At 40.6% G+C, this 25,979-nt stretch overlaps 1 protein-coding gene across 4 annotated transcripts in view; it reads left to right on the top strand.

Moving 5' to 3' along the window:
• Window positions 1–25,979, top strand: part of TTC23 (tetratricopeptide repeat domain 23) — a 191,218-nt gene that overhangs the window by 86,562 nt on the left and 78,677 nt on the right. For all 4 annotated transcript variants that reach the window (XM_040257022.1, XM_040257024.1, XM_040257025.1 and 1 more), the window contains 3 exons: window positions 9,189–9,312; window positions 14,408–14,558; window positions 14,748–14,873. In XM_040257022.1, coding sequence (XP_040112956.1) covers window positions 9,189–9,312; window positions 14,408–14,558; window positions 14,748–14,873 — 401 coding nt within the window. The remainder of the gene's footprint in view (window positions 1–9,188; window positions 9,313–14,407; window positions 14,559–14,747; window positions 14,874–25,979) is intronic.

The following is a 25,979-nucleotide window of genomic DNA, read 5'->3' as shown; positions in this document are numbered from 1 at the left end:
GAACACATAAAATTTTGGTTCAGCACAAGCAGTGTAACTATGTTTGAAGTGATGAGAAGCAGCTTTGGGCTGATGGGAAATGCCCATCGGAGAGGCAAGTCTTTCCAAGTCTCCAGTGCCCTAGAAGCCTTTAAAGTGTTTTTAAGAAAGTATTAACTTGACTAATTTGCCTCTTGAAATACCATTCTTTGGTAATTTTTTAACTATAAAAACTTATCAACTTACAGAAAAGTTGTAAGATGTACCAATTAACATTTAATTTACATTTGTTCACACACACTGCCATTATTTTTCTGAATATCAGAGAGTAAGTTAAAAATACATGGTCTTTTACCCCTAAAGATGTCAGTGCCTATTTCCTAAGAATAAAGAAATTTCTCCAACATAACCACACTACAGTTATTGAAGTTCATTTTAGTTCAGTCACTCAGTCAGGTCCAACTATTTGCAACCCCATGGACTGCAGCATGCCAGGCCCCTCTGTCCATCACCAACTCCCGGAGCTCACTCAGACTCATATCCATTGAGTCGGTGATGCCATCCAACCATCTCATCCTCTGTTGTGCCCTTTTCTTCCGCCTTCAATCTTTCCCAGCATCAGGGTCTTTTCCAGTGAGTCAGTTCTTTGCATCAGGTGCCCAAAGTATTGGAGTTTCAGCTTCAGCATCAGTCATTCCAATGAATATTGGACTGATTTCCTTTAGGATGGACTGGTTGGATCTCCTTGCAGTCCAAGGGACTCTCAAGAGTCTTCTCCAGCACCACAGTTCAAAAGCATCAATTGTTCAGCCCTCAGCTTTCTTTATAGTCCAACTCTCAAATCCATACATGACTACTGGAAAAACCATAGCTTTGACCACAGACATTTGATGGCAAAGTAATGTCTCTGCTTTTTAATATGCTGTCTAGGTTTGTCATAGCTTTTCTTCCAAGAAATAAGCGTCTTTTAATTTCATGGCTGCAATCACCATCTGCAGTGATTTTGGAGCCCAAAAAGGTAAAGTCTGTCATTGTTTCCATTGTTTCCCAATTTATGTGCCATGAAATGGTGGACTGGATGCCATAATCTTAGTTTTCTGAATCTTGAGTTTTAAATTTTTCACTCTCCTTTCACTTTCATCAAGAAGCTCTTTAGTTCCTCTTCACTTTCTGCCATAAGGGTGGTGTCATCTGCATATCTGAGGTTATTGATATTTCTCCCAGAAAACTTGATTCCAGCTTGTGCTTCACCCAGCCCAGCATTTTACATGATATACTCTGCATATAATTTAAATATGTATGCCTTTCCCGATTTGGAACCAGTCTGTATTCCATGTCCAGTTCTAACTGTTGCTTCTTGACTTGAATACAGATTTCCCAGGAGGCAGGTAAGGTGGTCTGGTATTTCCATATCTTGAAGAATTTTCCACCAGTTTGTTGCAATCCACAGTCAAAGGCTTTGGCATAGTCAGTAAAGCAGAAGTAAATGTTTTTCTGGAACTCTCTTGCTTTTTCTATGACCCAATGGATGTTGGCAATTTGATCTCCAGTTCTTCTGCCCTTTCTAAATCCAGCCTGATCATCTGGAAGTTCACAGTTCACATACTATTGAAGCCTGGCTTGGAGAATTTTAAGCATTATTTTGCCAGCAACTGAGTGCAATTGTATGGTAGTTTGAGCATTCTTTGGCATTCTCTTTCTTTGGGATTGGAATGAAAACTGACCTTTTCCAGTCCCATAGCCACTGCTGAGTTTTCCAAATTTGATGGCATTTTGGGTGCAGCACTTAACAGCCTCATCTTTTAGGATTTGAAATAGCTCAACTGGAATTCCATCACCTCCACTAGCTTTATTCATAGTGATGCTTCCTGAGGCCCACTTGACTTCGCATTCCAGGATGTCTGGCTCTACATAAGTGATCACACCATTGTGTTTATCAGGGTTGTGAAGATCTTTTTTGTACAGTTCTTCTATGTATTCTTGCCACCTCTTCTTCACATCTTCACTTCTGTGAGGTCCATACCATTTCTGTCCTTTATTGTGCTCATCTTTGCATGAAATGTTCCCTTGGTATCTCTAATTTTCTTGAAGAGATCTGTAGTCTTTCACATTCTATTATTTTCCTCTATTTCTTTGCACTGATCACTGAGTAAGGCTTTCTTATCTCTCCTTGCTATTCTTTGTAACCCTGCATTCAAATGGGTATATCTTTCCTTTTCTCCTTTGCCTTTAGCTTATCTTCTTTTCTCAGCTATTTGTAAGGCCTCCTCAGACAACCATTTTGCCTTTTTGCATTTCTTTTTCTTGGGGATGGTCTTGATCACTGCCTCCTGTACAATGTCATGAACCTCCATCCATAGTTCTTCAGGCACTCTGTCTATCAGATCTAATCCCTTGAATCTGTTTGTCACTTCCACTGTATAATCATAAGGAATTTGATTTAGATCATATGGCCTAGTGGTTTTCCCTACTTTCTTCAATGTAAGTGTGAGTTTTGCAATAAGAAGTTCATGATCTAAGCCACAGTCAGCTCCAGGTCTTGTTTTTCCTGACTGTATAGAGTTTCTCCATCTTTGGCTGCAGATTTCAGTGTTGACCATCTGGTAATGTCCATGTGCAGTCTTCTCTTGTGTTATTGGAAGAGGGTGTTTGCTATGACCAGTGCATTCTCTTGGCAAAACTCTTATTAGCCTTTGCTCTGCTTTATTTTGTACTCCAAGGCCAAATTTACCTGTTACTCCAGGTCTCTCTTAACTTCCTACTTTTGCATTTCAATCCCCTATAATGAAAAGGACATCTTTTTTGGGTGTTACTTCTAAAAGGTCTTGTAGGTCTTCATAGAGCCATTCAACTTCAGCTTCTTCAGCGTTACTGGTTGGGGCATAGACTTGGATTACTGTGATATTGAATGGTTTGCCTTGGAAATGAACAGAGATCATTCTGTTGTTTTTGTGATTGCATCCAAGTACTGCATTTCTCACTCTTTTGTTGACTGTGAGGGCTACTCCATTTCTTTTAAGGGATTCTTGCCCACAGTAGTATATATAATCGTCATCTGAGTTAAATTCACCCATTCCAGTCCATTTTAGTTCACTGATTCCTAAAATATCTATGTTCACTCTTGCCATCTCCTGTTTGACCACTTTCAATTTACCCTAAATGGACCTAACATTCCAGGTTCCTATACAGTACTGTTCTTTATAGCATCAGACTTTCCTTCAATCACCAGTCATATCCACACCTGGGTGTTGTTTTTGCTCTGGCTCCGTCTCTTCATTCTTTCTGGAATTATTTCTCCACTGATCTCCAGTAGCATATTGGGCACCTACCGACCTGGGGAGTTCATCTTCAGTGTCCTATCTTTTTGCCTTTTCATACTGTTCATGGGGTTCTCAAGGCAAAAGTAACTGAAGGGGTTTGCCATTCCCTTCTCTAGTGGACCATGTTTTGTCAGAACTCTCCACCATGACCTGTCCATCTTGGGTGGCCCTACACAGCTCCAAAGTTTCACTGAGTTAGACAAGGCTGTGGTCCATATGATCAGCTTGGTTAGTTCTCTGTGATTGTTGTTTTCATTTTGTCTGCCCTCTGATGGATGAGGATAAGAGGCTTATGGATGCTTTCTGATTGAAGAGACCGACTGAGGGGGAAACTGGGTCTTTTTCTGATGGGTGGGGCTATGCTTAGTAAATCTTTAATCCTTAGGAATTAATATTGGTACATATTATTATTATCTAATCTATAAACCTTATTCATATTCCTCCAATTATCTTAGTAGTATCTTTTACAGGAAAAATATTAGATAGAGTCATGTTTTAGTCCATGAAATCATGCTGACTTGAATTATTATGTCTCTTTGAGTGAGTGAGTTTGAGTGAGTGAAAGTCACTTAGTCATGTCTGACTCTGCAACCCCATGGGCTATACAGTCCATGGAATTCTCCAGGCCAGAATAGTGGAGTGGGTACCCATTCCTGAATTCTCTAGGGGATCTTCCCAACCCAGGGATCAAACCCAGGTCTCCCACATTACAGGCGGATTCTTTACCAGCTGAGCCACAAGGTCTCTTTAGTATCCTTTAATCTATTAGAAAAGCACTTCCTAGGTGGCTCAGTGGTAAATAATCCACGTGCCAATGCAAGAAAGGTGGGTTCAATCCCTGGGTCAGGAATATCCCCTGGAGCAGGAAATGGGAACCCACTCCAGTATTCTTGCCTGGAGAATTCCATAGAGAAGCCTGGAAGGCTGCAAAGAATCAGACATGGCTTAGCACGAGCACAAAACACCGCCAAATCTGTCAGATCAGTTCCTTAGCCTGTCTATGTCTTCCACAATTTTTATATTTGTGGAAAGTACTGTATTAGTCTGCTTGGGCTGCTGTAATAGAATACTACATATTGGATAGCCTAAACAACAGAAATTTACTCCTCATAATCCTGGAAACTGAAAGTCCAAGATCAAGGAGCCAGCAGAGCTGCTGTTTGGTGAGAACTCACCCCATGGGCTGTAGACCACCACCTTCAAGCTGTGTCCTCACATGGCCTCCACTTTGTGCATGGAGGGTAGGGGAAGGAGGAGAGAAAAGTGTGTCTTCTCAAAAGGACGCTAATCCCTTGGATTAGGGCCCCACCTTTATGACCTCATTTCACCTTAGTTACATCTTTAGAGGCCTTATCTCCACATGCCCCTTTGGGGGTTAGGGCTTTAACAAAAGAATTTGGCAGGTGCCACAAGTGTGTGCTCCAACTGTTTTGTAGAATACTCCCCAATTTGAATTTGTCATGTGTTTTCTTGATGATTAGAATCAGCTTATGCATTTGGGGCAGAAATCCCACAGACCTGAAAAAGGGCCCTTTCTGGTGCATCTTATTCGGAGGCCATATGATGTCTGTTTGTCTCATTACTATGATGCTAAATTTGATCACTTGGTTAAGGTGCTATCTGGAAGTTTTCTTCACTGTAGAATTATTATTCTTCCATTTGTAATTAATCAGTGTTCTGTGGGGAGAATCATTAACACTATGAATGTATCCTATTCCTCATCAAAACTTCACCCCTTACTTTTAACATGCATTGATGAATCTCACCTGAATCAGTTATTGCTATGATGTTTGTCAAATGGTGATTCTCTGACTTTGTCATGCTTTCAATATTTGTTTATTGGCATTCTTTTTATGAGGAAGAGCTTTCCCTTCTTCATACATCATTGTTCACTTATTTATATCAATATGGGTTCAAGAAATCCTATTTTTCAATGTGTTACAATCCATTATCATCATCAAAACTTAAATTATTGTATATTTGCCGTGGGAGCCCCTTCAATCTGGCTTCTGAGTTCTTGATACGTCCCTATAATTCTTTCCTTGATTTCAGGCACAACAAGATTTTTTAGTTTCATCTTGTACTTTCCCTGTTCCAGCTGTTGTTTCAGGGAATGCTGTTTCATCCTAGTAGAGAATAGTATTTAGATACCAAGAGCTGTGTATGAAATGCCCATTTGGCCATTTATGGCCAAACTAATCCTCAGAGTCGTGTGTTTTAATATTAAGAATGATGCTGTGGGAAGAGCTCTGGACTTTGCATCAAGGAGCTTGACTGTGAGTTCTGATTCTGCCACTTGGTGGTAAATCATTTCACCTCTCTGTTCTTACATTTCTTCTTTAAATTGAGGAGATCAACTAGATTATTTCCGAGGCTCATCCCAGTTCTGAGATTGTCTGCCTACACATACTTTTCTTCTACCTCTTACCCAGGCCTGTTGGCTAAAGCCACTGGAACTGGTAGGGTAAAGTTTGGAAAATCAAAAAAGGATATCTGGACTACACATTCTAGCAAATAAAAAAGAAGAGAGAGGACAGGCCACTCTTTCTGTGCCCTGGTCCTTGACGCAGGTAGCGAGGACCCAGGTTGTGATCTGAGAGGCAGACTCTCAGCTGCATATAGCCCTTCCTTGGAATCTTATGGTTGGGACAGATTCACCATCAGATCAGGTCCCCCTCTCTTTTTGGCAAACTGTCTATCTAGACTTCTCAATGTTTTTATAATTTCTTTCTTTCTCATACACTGTGTTCATTTGCTCTGTGTCCGAGGAAGCCATTCCCTAAATTTCCTGGCTCTTAGAGGCCATAAAAAGATGTTTCCCAAAAGAAGAAATACATACACATGAAACCAATAAACACATGAAGATGTTCAGGCTTACTAGCTTTGCAGGAAAAAAATGAAAACTAAAACAAGGAGAAATAGTTAACTGACAAATTGGCAAGTTAACCCCCAACTAGTGCTGGGCACTGTGTAAGGGGCATTTCATGCTCAAATGCCATGCTGGAAGAGAGATGTGGGATGGGAGCAGCTTCTCGTGGAAGCTGTCTAGCAAACTCCAGCAAAGCCTCAGGGCTTTGCATATCCTTTACCCAACTGTCATGTTCCCAGGAATTCATTCTAAGAAAATACTTACAGATATGAGCAAAGCTATCCACACAGGATGTTCAGAGAGAAAAAAAAATTTAAACAACCTAAGTGCTCAAATATTTGTGGGTTGAATAACTCACTTATGATATATCCATACAGTAAAATACTATACAGCCATTAAAAGTTATCATCACAGAAGATGATATGGAGAAATGTTCACAAATTATGAAAACAAGTTGCAAACAGGTATATAGCTTATAAGCCTATTTTTTAAAAATAAAAAGATATATAGATTCACAAGAATGAAGCATAGAAAGAGATTTAGCTACCTGCTTATCTTGAAGAGGTGCAATACCAGGTGATTCTTCTTTTTTCCTTCTTTTGTTTGCTCACTTGTGTTTTGATAATGGGCCTTCCCTGTTGACTCAGTGGTAAAGAATCTGCCTGCCGATGCAGGAGATGCAAGTTTGATCTCTGGGTCAGGATGATTCCCTGGAGAAGGAAATGGCAACCCACTCTAGTATTCTTGCCTGGGAAATCCCGTGGACAGAAGAGCCTGGTTGGCTACAGTCCATGGGGTCTTGAAAGAATCGGACACAGGTTAGTAACTAAACAACAGCAACATTTTGATAATGATCATATATTATTTTTGTAGTAAGAAAAATGTTACTTTTACTATACTACTTCTAGGAAAAGACACAATTCCATCTTCCTTTATCACTATGGAGTGAGCCCAGTGTACCCTCAGATTCTCTTGCTAAGTCAGAAAAGCAGCTGTCTTGGGGTCAAGTGTCTGGCTATGTACTGTTGTCAAGGGAATGTTTCAAAGTGAAAGTGTTTCTAACCAACATGGAAACTGTGTGGAAGTGCAAGTCCTTTGAGCTTAGGCATTGACCAGGAGGGTTGGGTATCCTGGGTCTTCTCCTGGGTTTTCTACACAACTCTGTCCTTATTCTTACCATTCTTCCTCTGCTTTGCTCCCTTAGGCTGTGTACCTTCTACCTCCTCTTTTGCTATTCCAGTTATCTATTGCTATATAACATCCCAAGATATGTGTGTGTGTGTGTGTGTGTGTGTGTGTGTGTGTGTGTGTTAAGTCAGTTGAGTCATGTTGGATTCCTTGCAACCCTACGGACTGTAGCCCGCCAGGCTCCTCTGTCCATGGGATTCTCCAGGCAAGAATACTGGAGTGGGCTGCCATGCCCTCCTCCAGGGGATCTTCCCGAGCCAGGCATTGAACCCACGTCTCTTATGTCTCCTGCATTGGCAGGCGGGTTCTTTACCACTAGTGCCAACTGGGTAGGCAATCTTAGAACAAGACTTAGTGGTGTAAAACAAAAACAGTCAATAATTTCGCTCATGAACCTACAGTTTGTGCAGAGCTCAGTGGGGTCTGGTCAGCTCTACTCCACACAGCATCAGCTGGGCTCAGCAGGTGTGGAGCATCCGCTGCCAGGGTGGCAGAGTTCTGCAGCTGACTGACCGATGCTGTCATCAGCTCATTTCTGTGGAGGCCTCTCTGTGGAGCTGCTTAGGCTTCCTCATGAAATCATGGTTAACCTACTAGTCTTCTAGGGCTGCCGTGGCAAAATACCACAGGCTGGGTGGCTTCAACCAAGAAAGTTTATTTTCTCTCAGTTCTGGAGCCTAGAAGTCTAAGGTCAAGGTGTCGAAAGGGTTGGTTTTATTCAGCACCCTCTCTCCATGCCTTGCTGATTCCTGCCTTCTATGTCCTCACAAGGTATTTCTCTGTGTCTGCCCATTTCTCGTTTCTCCTTCTCTTCTTATAAGGACACCAGTATATTAGATGAGGCCCCCATTGTGACGGCCTCATTTTAACTTCTTCACCTCTTCAAAGTTCATCTCTCCAAATGCAGTTATATTCTGAAGTAGTTAGGACTCCAACAAATGAATCCGGGGGTGGGAGACAGCTTTCAGCTCATAGCAAGTTGCAGGAGTGAGTACCTAAGGGGAGACAGAGAGTAGAAGCTGCCGGTCCTTTAAGGCCTGGGCCCGAAAAGTGGTACTGCCTCACTGCCTCCACGTTAGTTTAACCAAGCACTCATAAACTCAGATTCAAAGAAAAGGGACATAGACCATCGTCTCTGGATGAAAAGAGTGTCAAAGAATTTCGGAGCTGTATTTTAAAACCACCAGCCTTGCTTTGAGAATATTGCTGCTCTAAGCTAACCTGGAGCTAGAATCCACATCATTCACTGTTCTCTTTGTCCAGGCACTGGATGAAAATGTGCTTCTTACTCCTTTAACAAAATCTGTTTGCAAAGTCCTGCTGACCTCATTGGCTGTGCTAATATCCCAGCTACTAAAGAAGATGTTTGAATTGAAAGCTAGAGGGTGTTATTTGAAAACTACCTCCACTGGCCCACTTGTGTCTGAATATGTGGGAGCTGGTCATTTATGTGCAGCTTCTTTATTCCATTACATTTTCCACTATTTACTATAAACTTAAATGTACTATAAATTTTGCTGTTTTTTATGTATATTGTCTATTTCACCCAACCAGATAAATACTCTGCCACCAAAAACATATCTTTGTACTATAAACTTAAATGTACTATAAATTTTACCATTTTTTAAAACGTACATTGTCTATTTCACCCAACCAGAAGAATACCCTGCCACCCAAATCAGATCTTTTTTTGTTCTCTGATGTATCATACATATTTAAAACCATGCCTGGCCCATAATCATCACTCTATAAATGTATATTGAATGGATAAAAGTACACACTGACTTTGTACCTTGTTGTCTAACTGGTGGGCCTGCTTTTCCTTCCTTCAGTACAAAAAAGCTCTCCATGAGCTTGTGCACTGCGTGGCTCTGACAAGGATCTGCTATGGTGATGCCCACTGGAAGCTGGCCGAGGCGCACGTTAACCTGGCTAAGGGTTATCTTCAGCTGAAAGGTGAGTCTGCCTCAAGCTGCAGAGGATCAGCTGGTTTGTTTCTGCTTTTTTCCCAGACTTGGCTTAGCTTTAGGAGGGTCAGTTTTTCTTGGATGTTCTCCTCTCCACACGTTGAGAAGCCATTTCCTTTCACAGCCAATATGATTTTCTAATATAATATGCAAAAAAGAGAAGGAAGACTTTAGCCCTGCAGAACTTTATTCTTTATGATCTTAAAAACAGTTCTTAGGAGAAAATGGATTTGTTAGCTTTGAAGGCATTGTAGAAATGGCCTAGGGTCTAGAGTCGGAGCCTAAAATAGAATCCATTCATATATGTATTGATGGACAATCTCTTGCCTGTGAGACCAAACCCCTCCCCCCAAAACAAAAGGCTAAATCAAGCTAGCAGTAAACAAAAGGTAACTTATTGATTCATACACCTTAAAAATCAAGGGTAAGTCTTACTGTAGACTTGGCCAGATCCGCGTTTTCAAACAACATGATCGGATCTCCGTTCCTCTCTTTCTCCAGCACTTGACTCTGCTTTCCTCTATTTTGGCTCCATTCTTAGCCCAACTTTGCCCACATGGTGGCAGCAAGGTTGCCAGCAGCTTCAGGTTTCCCTCCTCAGCATTCCCAGGATAAAAAGGAATGTATCTTTACCAAAATCTCACAGTTTGGGGATTCTTATTGGGATGACTTGGGTTGTATGCCAAAGACAAGAACTAGTCTGAGGAAATGACAACCCTCACCCCAGTATTCTTGCCTGGAGAATCCTGTGGGCAGAGGAGCCTGACAGGCTACAGTCCATGGGCTTGCCAAAAGGTGGACATGACCTAGCAACTGAGCATACACACATGGTCTGATTGGCAAGACCTGACTTTGCTTCCATTGGATCCTGGGGGAGAGGCTGGCCTTGGCTAAATCACGTGGACTGAGTATGTAGGAGCATTCTCAAAAGAAAACAGGACAAGGAAGAATAGATGCAGAGAAGGCAAAAACACAGACTGGCAACCGTGGACAAGGCACACAAGAGCACATCTCTGTCCCTTCAGCTGAGAAGAGATGATATTGACAATGATGCTGCTGCCTTCCCAGCATCACTGATTGGCCCAATGAGTAAATAAATGAAGCGAAGTGAAAAACACCACAATGCTATGCATACAACTGCCACCCAATAAATTTAGCCGAACCTGACTGTAGACTGGTCCTACCTGTTAGATCGAAGACTATTAGAGCCAGAGGGGACCTTGGAGATCATCTAATTCAAACCACACCCCTCTAACCCCTATTTTCTAGATCCAGAGGAAACAACTAGTTTGATTTGAAACAGGCTGCCCCAGGTCAGCCGGTTAATAGCTGATCCAAGACTCAGATCTAGGATTTTGGTTGCCAGGGCCAATGTCCTAGCATCTGGGATTTTAAATGATGCTTCCCCACCACAGTCTGCTACCTTTCTGCATTATGGACTTTTTTTTTTTTTTACTCAAATTAAAATAAAAGCAGTATCTACTAATTACTGAGGCCAGGCACCATGCTATTTTCCACATATAATTTCCTTTAGTCACCACCAGGTGGCGCTAATGATAAAGAACCTGCATGCCATTGCAGGAGACTTAAAAGGCGTGGGTTCAATCTCTGGATCCAGAAGATCCCCTGGAGGAGGGCATGGCAATCCACTCCAGTGTTCTTGCTTAGAATCCCATGGACAGAGGAGCCTGATGGGCTATAGTTCATGGGGTCGCAAAGAGTCAGACACGATTGAAGTGAGTTAACACATAGACAGACAGACACACACACACACACACACACACACACACTTCACTACTGTGCTATGAGGCAGGTAATGTTATTATCTCTGTCTACAGTCCAGAAAGATAAGGCCAAAATTTCTGGATAAGTGATGGAGCAGGAAATCCTTTCTGGGCAGTGTGATTTCAGAGCTAGCATTCTTGAACCGCAACCCATGCTGCCTCCAGTAGGTTGAGTTCAGGTTCCTTGAAGAAATAGACAAATGGTTGTCTGAGGAGGCCTTACAAATAGCTGAGAAAAGAAGAGAAGCTAAAAGCAAAAGAGAAAAGGAACTGTAACCCCATTTGAATGCAGAGTTCCAAAGAATAACAAGGAGAGATAAGAAAGCCTTCCTCAGAGATCAATGCAAAGAAATAGAAGAAAACAATAGAATAGAAAAGACTGGAGATCTCTTCAAGAAAATTAGAGATACCAAGGGAATATTTCATGCAAAGATGAGCACAATTTAGGACAGAAATGGTATGGACCTAACAGAAGCAGAAAATGTGAAGAAGAGGTGGCAAGAAACACAGAACTATCCAAAAAGATCTTCACGACCCAGATAACCACAATGGTATGATCACTCACCTGGAGCCAGACATTCTGGAATACAAAGTCAAGTGGGTCTCAGGAAGCATCACTATGAACAGAGCTAGTGGAGGTGATGGAATTCCAGTTGAGCTATTTCAAATCCTAAAAGATGACATTGTTAAGTGCTGCACCCAAAATGCCAGGAAATTTGGAAAATTCAGCAGTGGGTACAGGACTGGAAAAGGTCAGTTTTCATTCCAATCACAAAGAAAGGCAATGCCAAGGAATGTTCAAACTACTGCACAATTGCACTCATCTCACACACTAGCAAAGTAATACTCAAAATTCTCCAAGTGAGGCTTCAAGAGTATGTGAATCATGAACTCCAGATGTTCAAGCTGGATTTAGAAAAGGCAGAGGAACCAGAGATCAAATTGCCAGCATCCGTTGGATCATGGAAAAAGCAAGAGAGTTCCAGAAAAACATCTATTTCTGCTTTATTGACTATGCCAAAGCCTTTGACTGTGTGGATCACAACAAACTGTGGAAAATTCTGAAAGAGATGGGAATACCAGACCACCTTACCTGCCTCCTGAGAAATCTGTATACAGGTCAGGAAGCAACAGTTAGAACCGGAAATGGAACAACAGACTGGTTCCAAATTGGGAAAGGAGTACATCAAGGCTGTGTATTGTCAGCTGCTTATTTAACTTATATGCAAAGTACATCATGAGAAACGCTGGGCTGGATGAAGCACAAGCTGGAGTCAAGATTGCCAGGAGAAATATCAATAACCTTAGATACACAGATGACACCACCCTCATGGCAGAAAGTGAAGAAAAACTAAAGAGCCTCTTGATGAAAGTGAAAAAGGAGAATGAAAAAGTTGGTTTAAAACTCAACATTCAGAAAACTAAGATTATGGCATCCGGTCCCATCACTTCATGGCAAATAGATGGGGAAACAATGGAAACAGTGACAGACTTTATATTTGGGGGCTCCAAAATCACTGCAGATGGTCACTGCAGCCATGAAATTAAAAGACACTTGCTCTTTGGAAGAAAAGCTATGACCAACCTAGACAGCATATTAGGAAGCAGAGACATTACTTTGCTGACAAAGGTGTCTCTAGTCAAAGCTATGGTTTTTCCAATAGTCATGTATGGATGTGAGAGTTAGATCATAAAGAAAGCTGAACGCCGAAGAATAGATGCTTTTGAACTGTGGTGTTGGAGAAGACTCTTGAAAGTCCCTTGGACTGCAAGGAAATCCAACCAGTCCATCCTAAAGAAGATCAGTCCTGGGTGTTCATTGGAAGGACTGATGCTGAAGCTGAAACTCCAACACTTTGGCCACCTGATGCAAAGAACTGACTCATTGGAAAAGACCCTGGTGCTGGGAAAGATTGAAAGCAGGAGGAAAAGGGATGACAGAGAATGAGATGGTTGGATGGCATCACCAACTCGATGGACATGAGTTTGAGTAAGCTCCGGGAGTTGGTGATGGACAGGGAAGCCTGGCATGCTGCAGTCCATGGGTCACAAAGAGTCAGACACGACTGAGCGACTGAACTGAACTGATCATGTCTTGTATAATATTGCATATATTATTGGCACTAATAAATTTCTGGTAGGTTGATTATGTGCTTTAAAAAAAAAAGACAAAATTCTGTAAGTGCTCCTACAAAAATAGCATACCCTGGATTTTTTTTCTTTTTGCCTTTATTTCTTCATGTTGTTTTTTAAAATTTTTTAATTGAAGGATAATTGCTTTGCAGAATTTTGTATTTTTCTGTGATACATCAACAAGAATCAGCCATAGGTACAGCCGTGTCCCCTCCCTCCCATCTTCCTCCCCATCACACCCTTCAGCCTGTCACAGAGCCCCTGTTTGAGTTCCCTAATTGATACAGCAAATGCATGCCCTGGATTTTCTCCATCAGAAAATCTATTCTGTTTTATAGACATAGGAACAGAATGAACTTCACATTTTGACAGCTTTATTTATTTTTTTAGACATTGAAGGTACAATTCCATGTAATGAATAATGTAAGACCAGGAGTATTGGGGTATTAGTGGAGAGTTGTGTTGTTGTAGGGAAGAAGGTGAGAGTGTGGGAAAGCAAAAAGTCCTGATACCCCTAATATCACCTTTTCCACAGATGAATATTCCAGTGGAAGAACACTAGAACCGCTGGGAATTAGTTCTTGGTAGTAACTGGTGTTTAAACTCCATGTGTTTGCCACATAGAAATAAGAGATTGTAGCACATTAGCCCCTTATCTCATTGGAATTATTTGTCAGTCTTGGTAGATATCATCATATTTATATTATGTTAAAGCAACTTTAAAGTTATGATTATGGATGGGTGAGCAGAAGATTCAGAATTTTTAGTATTCCATTAAGATTGGTATCACAAAGCCAGGAGTAAAATTTATGAAATTTTTATTTCTTTCCCAGAATGCTACAGTCTTTATAAATTCCTTTTATTTTTTTATAATTATTTATAACATTTTATATCTGATATTGGTGAAGTTTCAGAGCTGTTCAGTTTCTGCTTATTCTGTTGATTTCCAGAAAGAACATTTGGAGGAAAAATTTTTATCTTGAGTACTTCCAGTGATGATGGTATTTCACCCTGCCCTAATACATCTCCGTGTGCTACTTGCAGACATGTGAAGTCACCACATTAGACTCCCTGGCCAGAATCAACTATATTCCTGTCCAACTGAAGTGAAAGAGAAACTGAGACTTCCTTTCTTCTTCTTCCTTTTTTTTTTTTTTCTGTCCACAGGAATGTCACTACAAGCAAAACAACATGCAGAAAAAGCCAAAGAAATCCTCACCAGCTCCATTGTGCCTCCATACAATGACAATACAGATGTTTTCAAGTGTTCAGTTGAGCTGTTCCATACCTTGGGGCAAGCCTTACTGTCCCTTCAAAAGTATCCTTTTGCCTCTAATCTTTACAGGTAGAAATACCATTCATAATGCTTGCATTTAATGTTAAAGGCCAAATCAAAAGTTGACAGGTGGCTCAGGAAGGGTGATGGGCAGTATGAGAGCCAAGGATGTCCAGGAGCTGGGGCCCCAGAATGCAGCACCAGATATAAAGTTTTCTGAACACAGCTCAGGTTCAAGGAAGCATCAAAGAATTTGACAAAGGCAGAGATACTTTCAAAGGAGATGCTCCAATGTGGAAAGATTATAAAAGAAGAATGGATGGAAATTCAAGCGCGGATCAAATTGTCATTTGCACAGTAAGTTTCCAGTTTAGGACCTTCCGTATATGTGATTGCTGGAGGTTTTTTGCCAGAAGATTCTGTCTTCAAACAGGAGGAGCATCTCCATGACATTGCCGTGGCTTCTCCACAGCCATTTTCCAGCAGTAAAAGGGGGGACCACAGTCATGTCAGAGCAGCCAAAACCAAGGCTTACACACATCAAAGTGGTGCTCGTCACTAGGTGTGTGGTGTTCCCACACCCGCCCTGGCTCCTAGAGTCCTGGTGTCATCCTCTTGGTTTTCTCTTTCTTGCCTGCTCTCCCTGCCCCTCTCTCACACTCCTGTTTCTTCCCTTCCCCCAGCACCATTTTCCTTTCCTCCCCTACCATTCTTGTCTAAACTGTTTCAGTGTGTTGATTTTAGGATTAGGGCCTCAAAGAGGAAAGATCTTAGAGACATCTGAATCCATGAGAATGAGAAGATTATTCCCCATTCTCCCTAACCCCACCCTACACTCACCAAGTAAACCCCAGTGGAAGAGAGAAAATGCTTGGAGCCTGGGGAAGGAGCCTTGGGTGGGCAGCTCATCTATCCCTCTCCAAAGGCCAACCCCAAGCCAATCCTCAGAGCAGTGGGGTGACAGGATTTGCACACTCTGAAAGGGTGTGTTTGTGGAAAGAAGAGGGCAGAGAAAGGTCTGTTCTAGAAGAAGCACAGAATCCCCAGCAGACCTACGTGGCGAGCCTTAACCCAAGCTGGAAGAATTCACTAACTTAATAATCAGACTGCTTGATTCCCAAGAGACCTCAGGGACCCAGTGGACTCATTTTTTAAGAAGGAAATGGCCCCCAAGGAGCACACCTACTACCTCCATATGAATGGAAGCTGGGAAGGACTAACTTTGATTCATGCTTTTAAAGACATTTTTGTGATCACAAGTCTACTCTTGTTAATTTATTTGGGAGTGTTTTTGGATATGAAATACAGAGAATTCATCAATCCATGCAAACTTTTGGTGTCCTTTTTTAAACCGATTTTTTTCCTTCCATCTCTGATCCTTTTCTCATTCTGTCTCGTACATATCTTAGATCTTTTTTTTTTTAACATTTTTTTGATGTGGCCCATTTTTTAAGTTTTTATTGAATTTGTTACAATATTGCTTTCTGTTTTATGTTTTAGTTTTTTTTTAATCTCAAGGCATGTGGGGTTTTAGGTCCCCTACCAGGGATGAACCCTCACCCCCTGCTTTGGAAGGTGGCATATTAACTACTGTACCACCAGGGAAGTCCCTCATAAACACCTTTTTAAACGATGACCTATGTCTTTACATTTGTATCTCTGAGTAATAAATAGTATTGTTTTCTGCATTTGTACATTTTAGGTTTGTATGAATTTGCCACGTGTGTCTCCCTCCCTTTCTCGCTTTTGTCCACGTGGCTTTTATCCAGCTGTTGCCTGTGCAGTGCCGCGGCCCGCTCTGTTTTGCTCCATAGAGTGCATCTGCTCTCCTGTGCATGTCCGTCCTGCTAGCAGTGGTATTCAGCTCGTCCCCAGCTCCCACAGTGGTGCTGCCATGGATATCCTTGTGCAGCTCCACTTAGGAGTCTCAGGGAGACTTTTTCTGAGGCTTGTGCTCCAGGGATAGGATTACTTGGTCACAGGGTACACTCATACTTCAAGGTCACCACTCTAGCCAATTGCTACACCCGTCTGCACTCCCACTTGGGGGGCACACGGATTCCTGTTTTCTCACATCCCTGACAGTCCTTGGCATAGTTGGTCTTTCTAACCTTTGTTACCTTGATGCATATAAAAGTGAAAAGTGAAAGTCACTCAGTCAAGTCCAACTCTTTGCAACCCATGGACTGTACAGTCCATGAAACTCTCCAGGCCGGAATACTGTAGTGGGTAGCCTTTCCTTTCTCTAGGGGATCTTTACAACCCAGAAATTGAACCCAGGTCTCCCACATTGTAGGTAGATTCTTTGCCAGCACTTGTTAATTCTACTTACATATTTCTTATTAGTGAGTTTGAGTACCTCTTCACGTACAGTTTAGCCATTTGAGTTCCTCTCCTATGAACAGCCTGTTAGCATTCTTTCTGGTTTTTCTTTTGGGACTTCATGTACTTTTTTATTGATAACTGAGATTTTCTTGTGTATTATAGATTAGTAATACTACAAACATCTTCTTTTATCTATTGCTCATCTATTAGTTTTGTCTATGATGTTCTTTATGATGTGAAACTTGAGTTCTCTAGAGTCAAATCCATTAATTTTTAACCTTCTGATTTATGCTTTGGAGGTTTATTTAGAAAGTCTTTCCCACCAAAATATCAAAGATATTCTCCAAAATGTCTCTGTGAGTCTTACTTTAACCCATCCCACATGTTTTAACATGGAGCACTGTCTCTCACATCAAGTCTTGGTAAGTTCATAACTTACTCTATAATTAGTCTTTAATCCAAGGATTATTCAAATGATGTGTGTTCTAGTTTGCAGATATATGGGGTATTTTTCCAAAACTATTCTGATGTTATCGATTTGTAATTTTACTGCATTGTGGGCAGAAACGTATTTGTATAGGGTCAACTCTTTGAAATTTACTGAAGCTTCTTTGTGACCTAGTCCATAATCAATTTTTGTGAATGTTCCAAGTGTGCTACAAAGGGAAGTTGTATTCTTTACTCACTGTGTTTAAGGCTCTAATAACTCCATGTTATGGTAACTTTATTAATTCTGTTACTCAAATTTATATTTTTTTATCTTTTGCCAATTTGATACATTAGTTCTTAAGGTAAGTGTGCTTAAATTTTGAACAATAATTATTGACCCATCTATAGCTCCCCATGGTTCTGCCAGTCATTGTTTTATATACTCTAATATATTCTGTTGGGTGGGAGGAGAGTTAAATAGCCTATCTTCTTAACCTATTATTTTATTTGTCAGTATATATTGCTCTTCTTTGTTCCCTATCTATTTTGGCTGATATTAAAATTGATACTCCAGCTTTCTTGGTATCAATTTTCCTATATTATCTTTTTCTATCTCTTAATTTTCAGTCTTCATATTTTTTGTTTAATTAGTGATATATTTGAGTTTTTTAATTTCCTTTTGCCTACCAGTTTTATGTTCCTTTCTTTCTCCTTTCTTGCCTTCTTTAGTTTAGTCAAATATTTTTGTCATTCCACTTCCCTATCTATTAACTGATGAGTTATACATTATGTTATTTTTTTCTTCTAGTGATTACCATAGAATTTTTTGCTTGTAGCACTGGTGTATTACACTCTAATATAATTAGTCAATTAAATACTTTCTAGATAATATAAGGAACTTCAGTTGAGTTCAGTCACTCAGTCGTGTCCAACTCTTTGTGACCCCACGGACTGCATCACGGCAGGCTTCCTTGTCCATCACCACTCCCAGAGCTTGCTTAAACTCATGTCCATTGAGTTGGTGATGCCATCCAACCATCTTATCCTCTGTCATCCCCTTCTCCTCCTGCCTTCAATCTTTCCCAGCATCAAGGTCTTTTCCAATGAGTTGGCTCTAATCACATCAGCTGGCCAAAGTATTGGAGCTTCAGCTTTAGCATCAGTCCTTCCAATGAATATTCAGAATTGGTTTCCTTTAGGATTGACTGGTTGGATCTCCTTGCAGTCCGAGGCAATCTCAAGAGTATTCTCCAACACCACAGTTAAAAAGCATCAATTGTTTGGCCCTCAGCTTTCTTTATAGTCCAGCTCTCACAAACATACCTGACTATTGGAAAAATCATAGCTTTGACTATACAAACCTTTGTCAGTAAAGTAATATTTCTGCTTTTTAATATGCTTTCTAGGTTGGTCATAGTTTTTCTTCCAAGGAACAAGCTTCTTTTAATTTCATGGCTGCAGTCACCATCTGCAGTGATTTTGGAGCCCAAGAAAATAAAGTCTGTCACTGTTTCCATTGTTTCCCCATCTATTTGCCATGAATGGTATGGGACCCATTCATGTGGGTGATGGGACCAGATGCCATGATCTTCGTTTTTTGAATGTTGAGTTTTAAGCCAGCTTTTTCACTCTTCTCTTTCACTTTAATCAAGAGGCTCTTTAGTTTCTCTTTGCTTTCTGCCATAAGGGTGGTGTCATCTGTGTATCTGAGGTTATTGATATTTCTCCTGGCAATCTTTATTCCATCTTGTGCTTCATCCAGCCAGGCATTTCCCATGATGTACTCTGCATATAAGTTAAATAAGCAGGTGACAATATACAGCCTTGACGTACTTCTTCCCCAATTTGGATCCAGTCTGTTGTTCCATGTCCAGTTCTAACTGTTGCTTCCTGACCTGCATACAGGTTTCTCAGGAGGCAGGTCAGGTGGTCTGGTTGTCCCATCTCTTTGAGAATTTTCCACAGTTTGTTGTGATCCACACAGTCAAAGGCTTTAGTGTAGTCAATGAAGGAGAAGTAAATGTTTTTCTGGAATTCTCTTGCTTTTTCCATGATCCAGAGGATCTTGGCAATTTGATCTCTGGTTCCTCTGCCTTTTCTAAATCCAGCTTGAACATCTGGAAGTTCTCGGTTCACATACTGTTGAAGCCTAGCTTGGAGAATTTTGAGCATTAGTTTGCTAGCGTATGAGATGAGTGCAATTGTGCAGTAGTTTGAACATTCTTAAGTAAGTTCTTAAGTAAGGAACTTAAGTATGTTAATTCTCTCTTCCCTTCTGTGTGTGCTTAGTCGCTCAGTCATATCCAACTCTTTGCAATCCCATGGACTGTTACATACAAGGCACCATTGTCCATGGGGATTCTCCAGGCCAGAATACTGGAGTCAGTTGCCATGCCCTTCTCCAGGGTATCTTCCCAACCTAAGGGTCGAACCCATGTCTCCTGCGTTGCAGGTAGATTCTTTACCATCTGAGCCACCAGGGAAGTCCCTCTTTCCTTCTGCTTGATGCTCTGTTGGTCTGTACTTAAATCAGTGTATATTTCATACCACAGACAAGAACAAAGAGGAAGATGTTATTGGTAATGCATATAACTGAAAAAGGGCTCATAACTAGAATCTGTACAGAACTCCTATATGTCAATAAAACAAAGACAAATAACTGAATAGAAATGTGGGCAACAGACTTTTTTTTTTGCTGCACCATGCAGCTTGTGGGATCTTAGTTCCCCATCCAGATAGTGAACTATGGCAGTGAAAGTGCCTAGTCCTAACCACTGGACTGCCAGGGAACTCCCGGCAATAGACTTTTCACAATAAAGGATACCCACATAGCTATTAAATGTATTAGATGACATTCCTCTAATTAGTCACCACGGAAATAAAAATTAAATTCACAGGATACTACTGCATTTCCACTAACATTGCTAAAATTTTTAAAAGACCCATAACATCGAGTTGGCAAATACATAGTGCTCTCATGTGTTTTCTCATACGTGGCTGTTTAGAATATATTTGGTGTAGCTACTTTAGAAAATTTTAGCTTTATTACTAAGTTTTTTTAATTATTTATTTTTAATTGAAGGATAATTGCTTTACAGTATTTTGTTGGTTTCTGCCATACATCAAGAGGAATCAGCCATAGGTATACATATGTCCCTTCCCTCTTGAGCCTCCCAACCCCATACCCCCTTTCCCACCCCTCTAGGCTGTTACCGAGCACAGTTTGAGCTCCCTGAGTCACATAGCAAATTCCCATTGGCTATGTATTTTACATATGGTAATATATGTTTCCATGTTACTCTGTCCATATTTAATACTCTATGACCCAGCAGTATCACTTCCAAACATACACCCAACAGAAATGCAGACATATGTTCACCGAAAGACATAGCCAAGAACGTCCAGAGTTGTGCTATTTGTAATAGCCGAGAATTAGGAACAATTCAGATGTTCATCAGCAGTAGAGCAGATAAGATTGTGATCTGTTCATAGAAAGAAAATGATCAGACCACTCCTATGCTTAATATGATGGGTGAATCCCACAGACATGATATTTATGAAATAAGCGAGACTGAAAAGAATTCATACTGTATGATTCCGTTTACCCAGCAGGAAAAAGAGAATAGTAACTGGGAGCGCTACCAGTCCAGAATTTCTTCCTGCCCAGAAGTAGGTGTTCTGTCTTATATTGTAAAACCGGAAATATACATATATGAGGACCAAGATCTGATATTTGTTGAGACTTGACTAATGTTATTAGTAATTAATGTTAAGCACTTGCTACAAAAATTGAGTAATTTATCCTCTGACAAAATCCACTGCCTCCTCAATACTTTCCGAACTAGCAGTACCAAACCTTGTCAGCAGATGGCAGGCCTTGTACACATATGCGCTGAATACCTGAGGAGAATTTAGGTAAATGTTCCAAGATGTCCTCCGAAGTTACTGTATTTAAGGGGGGTCGTTTTAAACGTCACTGCTTCTTTTTGTCCTTACTCTTCACTGTAACATATTCGTTGGAACATACGTCTTTAAACTTCATGGTTTTCGTGAACTTTATTTCTCCACTGAAGTGTGACTCTTTTGTCCAAACCGATCTGCTTTAGAAAGTAACAAGGCTTTGGTTTTGGATGTTTCTACAGTTATGCTCACAACCACAAGGGCTTTTTCTTTTGCCCTGTCTTGGAAGTGGAAGACCAGGATAATTTCTCAGGCAGCTCTCGCGGGATTTGTGTTTCTCCTAAAAGGGCATCTTTCCATGCATCCTCGTCCTCCTCCTGCCTCGCCTTTTATGGTGCCCGTCAGGCAAGGCCAATTCCTTTCTCCCTGAGCTGACAGATAAGGGCTGCGGGTGACGCACGCCCCTTGCCTCCCATCCCTGACTGTGGCCTGAAGCGTCATTCCTTCCACCTGCCCTGCTCTGTCCCTGTACTGCTTCATTCAGTGATTATTTCTCAACTTTGGAGAAGGAATCCAAACCTTGTGTTCCTGTGTGCACAGTTGTTTTTTCAGATGGGGCCAAGATAGTCACTAGGAAAAGCAAGCAAAGGTTTTCCAGTGTTAAGTATTATTTTCTGTCCTAATTACTGATTGATTCCCCAGACACAGATAATGTCCTTAAACAAGCAGAGATACACGATTTTCATGCACGTGTACACACACACACACACACACACACACCCCTTTTAAAATAATCTTTCTACATAGCATGATAGTAATGGCCTATTGAGGCTGCCACTCTGGAGCATGGGGCCTGTCCCTAGCTTTCTCTGCGACTGCGTGATTGGTTGCGTTCAGAGTCCTCTGCAGCTTGCCCAGAGAGCACTTGGCTGGGCCTTGCTTGCTGTGCAGAGCTAGCTCTGGAGCGTGCCTGTGATAAGCAGATACTCCTCACAGCATCTGCAGGACACCTCCCTGGTATCTCTAAGGAATGTGACATGGTCTACTCAACAGCATGGCCTTAGAGGCAGGTGGCCCTGGGTTCACGTCAGCGTCCTTCCAGCCCTCCCAGCTGGAGGACCCCCAACAAGTCCCGCCCTCGCCTTTTCTGTTGAGATGGGACCAATCAGCCTCCCAGAGGGATTCTGTGGTGGTAAAATGGACCCTACATTAAAGCATCTGAGTACATCAAAAACCTAAAGTGTCTGTTTTATTGTTGTTATCTAACTGAGCTTTTGCCTTTCTGCCATTTCATCTTGGAAATGGTTTTATTTTAAAGCTTTTAGTACCTACATCACAGAGTCAGATACCGTACTTCAAGACTGCCCCTGGCTTACAATATTCTTTCCTGTACTTTTTTTCTATGACTTGAGAAGGCTTTTTGTTTTGTTTGTCTTTGCTCTTACGAAATGCCTAAGCTAAAAATTACATATATATATCTCAGTATGTAGATATGTGTCTATACATATACATGTGTATATGTTTTAAGCTCGGGTTTGTTTTCTTTGTCTTTCTTTCTCTAGATTTACTATAGCCACAAGATTTGGAAAGTGATTCTAACACAAGTTTTCCAAAGAGGCAAGAACGTGGGGGCAGGTTCTCCCTTAGCCAGTACTTCCTGAGATGGGGTAGGAGGTAATGGAGAAAACAGTGGCGAGTAGGACAGTGTGGTCTGTGTCTCTCTCCATTCACCTCATTAGAATGATGGAGTTCCACTTAGTTCTACGTGCTTCCCTGTAAAGCATTCCCGGGGCTTTTGTTGTGAATGTTTGATGCTTCAGTAATAGCCTTTGCTTTTACTATCATCCTCACTAAATTAGTCCAGTCAATAACCTCCAAATCTAGCTTTGCTTCTTCTACTCAGCTTCTGTTATTTAGTTCGTGCCATCGCCTGGAGGGCCTCGGTGTCTTAGTAGCACCTCTGTAGGTGTGGTTCTTTAAAGAATCACTTGCTCTGCACTTATCCTTTGGGCATAAAGGCTCTGACAACGCCCCTGTGCTCCGAACTGCTCCTCCCTTTCCCACTCCCAGGAAACACCTCTCAGCTCTCCAGAGGAGGTGTTTGTCCCGTCAGATCCTCCCATGCAGTGCTCTATATCCGGAATACTTTATGCTTAACAAAGAAGGAAATTACTTGGTTTTTCCTGTTATTCTTCTTCATCCCATAGTCTCATGATTGAAGAAGATTTTAGATTATTTTTTAATTTGGGAAAGCAACCACACGGCACAGACCACTTTTCTAAATTGGAGTCTATTGCTTTACACTGCTGTGTTAGTTTCTGCTGTGCAGCCAGGTGTATACAGACATCCCCTCATTTTGGCTTTCCTTCCCATTAGATCCCCTCAGAGCACTGAGTAGAGTTCTCTGTGCTATACAGTAGTTTCTCATTCGTTATCTGTTTTATACATAGTAGTGCCTGGAGAATCCCAGGGACGGGGGAGCCTGGGCTGCCATCTCTGGGGTCGCACAGAGTCGGACACGACTGAAGCGACTCAGCAGCAGCAGCAGTGTATATATATATATATATAATATACAGTGTATTTATATATATATAAATCCTAACCTCCCAATTCATCCCACCCTCCTTTTCCCCTCACTCGGTGTCAATATGATTGTTCTCCATCTCTCTCTATTTCTGCTTTACAGATAGCTTCATATGTACCATTTCTCTGGATTGCACATATATGCATTAAGGTACAATATTTCTTTTTCTCTTTCTAACACTTCACTGCATATGACAGCCTCTGGGTCCATCCATGTCTCTGTAAATGACACAATTTCATTCTGATTTATGGCTGAGTGATTTTCATTGTGCATGTGTACCACATCTTTTTTATCCATTCCTCTGTTAATGGACGTTTAGGTTGCTTCCATATCCTGGCTATTATAAATAATGGTGCGACAAACATTGGGGTGCATGTATCTGTTTGAATTGTTTTTATCTGGGTATGTCCCCAGGAATGAGATTGCTAGGTCATATGGTAGTTCTATGTTTAGTTTTTTGAGGAAACTTCATTCTGTTCTCCATAGTGGTTCTATTAACTTACATTCCCATCCCTTTTCTCCACACCCTCTCCAGCATTTATTGTTTGTAGATTTTTTGATGATAGCCTTTCTGTCTGGTACAAGGTAATAACTTACTATAGTTTTGATTTGCATTTCTCTAATAATTAGTGATGTTGAGCATTTCATGTGTTTGTTAGCCATCCATATGTCTTCTATGGAAAAATGTCTATTCGTTCTTCTGCCCATTTTTTTATTGTGTTGTTTTGTGTCTTTTTGTTATTGAGCTGCATGAGTTGTTTTTATATTTTGGAGATTAATTCATTGCCAGTTGCTTCATTTGCAAATATTTTCTCCCATTCTGAGGGTTGTCTTTTTGTTTTGTTTATGGTTTCCTTTACTTACAAAAACTTAAGTTTAATTGGGCCCCATTCGTTTATTTTTGCTTTTAGTTTCATTACTCTAGAAGGTGTATCAAAAGAGATCTTGCTGTGATTTATGTCAAAAAGTGTTCTACGTTTCTCTCTAAGAGTTTAGTTGTCCAGCCTTACATTTAGGTCTTTAATCCATTTTGAGTTTACTTTTGTGTGATATTAGGGAATGTTCTCATTTCATTCTTTTACATGTAGCTGTCTAGTTATCCCAGCACAGCTTATTGAAGAAACTGCCTTTTCTCCATTGTATATGCTTACCTCTTGTATCATAGATTAGGTTACCATCGGTGCATGGGTTTATATCTGAGCTTTCGCTCCTGTTCCATTGATCTATGTTTCTGTTTTTGTGCCAATACCATATGCAAATGCCTGTAGATTTGTAGTATAGTCTGAAGTCAGGGAGCCTGATTTCCTCCAGCTCCATTTTTCTTTCTCAAGATTGTTTTTACTATTTGGGGTCTCTTGTGTTTCTATAAAATAATTGTAAATTTTTTTGTTCTAATTCTGTGAAAAATGCCGTTGGTAATTTGATAGGGATTTCACTGAATCTGTGGATTCTTTGGGTAGTATAGTCATTTTCATGACATTGATTCTTTCAATCCAAGGACATGGTATATCTCTCCTTCTGTTTGTGTCATCTTTGCTTTATTTCATCAGTATCTTATAGTTTTCTGAGTACAGGTCATTTATCTCCTTAAGTAGGTTTATACCTATGTATTTTTTCTTTGTTGCAATGGTAAATGGGATTGTTTTCTTAATTTTTCTTTCTGACGTTTTGTTGTTAGTGTATAGAAATGCAAGAGATTTCTATGTATTTGTATCCTGGAACTCTACTAAATTCTTTGATTAGCTCTACTAGTTTTCTGGTGGCATATTTAGGATTTTCTATGTTTTGTATCATGTCATCTACAAACAATGACAGTTTTATTTTTCTTTTCCAATTTACATTACTTTTATTTCTTTTTCTTCTCTGATTGCCAAGGCTAGGACTTCCAAAACTATGTTGAATAATAGTGGTAAGAACGGGAACCCTTGTCTTGTTCCTGATCTTGGAGGAAATGCTTTCAGTTTTTCACTATTGAGAATGATGTTTGTTGTGGGTTTGTCATATATGATCTTTATTATGTTGAAGTAGGTTCCCTCTATGCCCACTTTCTGGAGAGTTTTTTTTATCATAAATGGGTGTTGAATTTTGTCAAAAGCTTTTTATGCATCTATTGAGAGTATCATATAGAAGAATTTTTATTCTTCGATTTGTTAATATTATGTATCACATTGATTGATTTACATATACTGAAGAATCCTTGCACATCCCTGTGATAAATATCACTT

Source organism: Oryx dammah, unplaced genomic scaffold (genome assembly GCF_014754425.2).
Source record: "Oryx dammah isolate SB20612 unplaced genomic scaffold, SCBI_Odam_1.1 HiC_scaffold_16, whole genome shotgun sequence".
Taxonomy (NCBI): domain Eukaryota; kingdom Metazoa; phylum Chordata; class Mammalia; order Artiodactyla; family Bovidae; genus Oryx; species Oryx dammah.
Note: the sequence above shows the minus strand (reverse complement) of the source record. Positions and strands in the feature narration are given on the sequence as shown.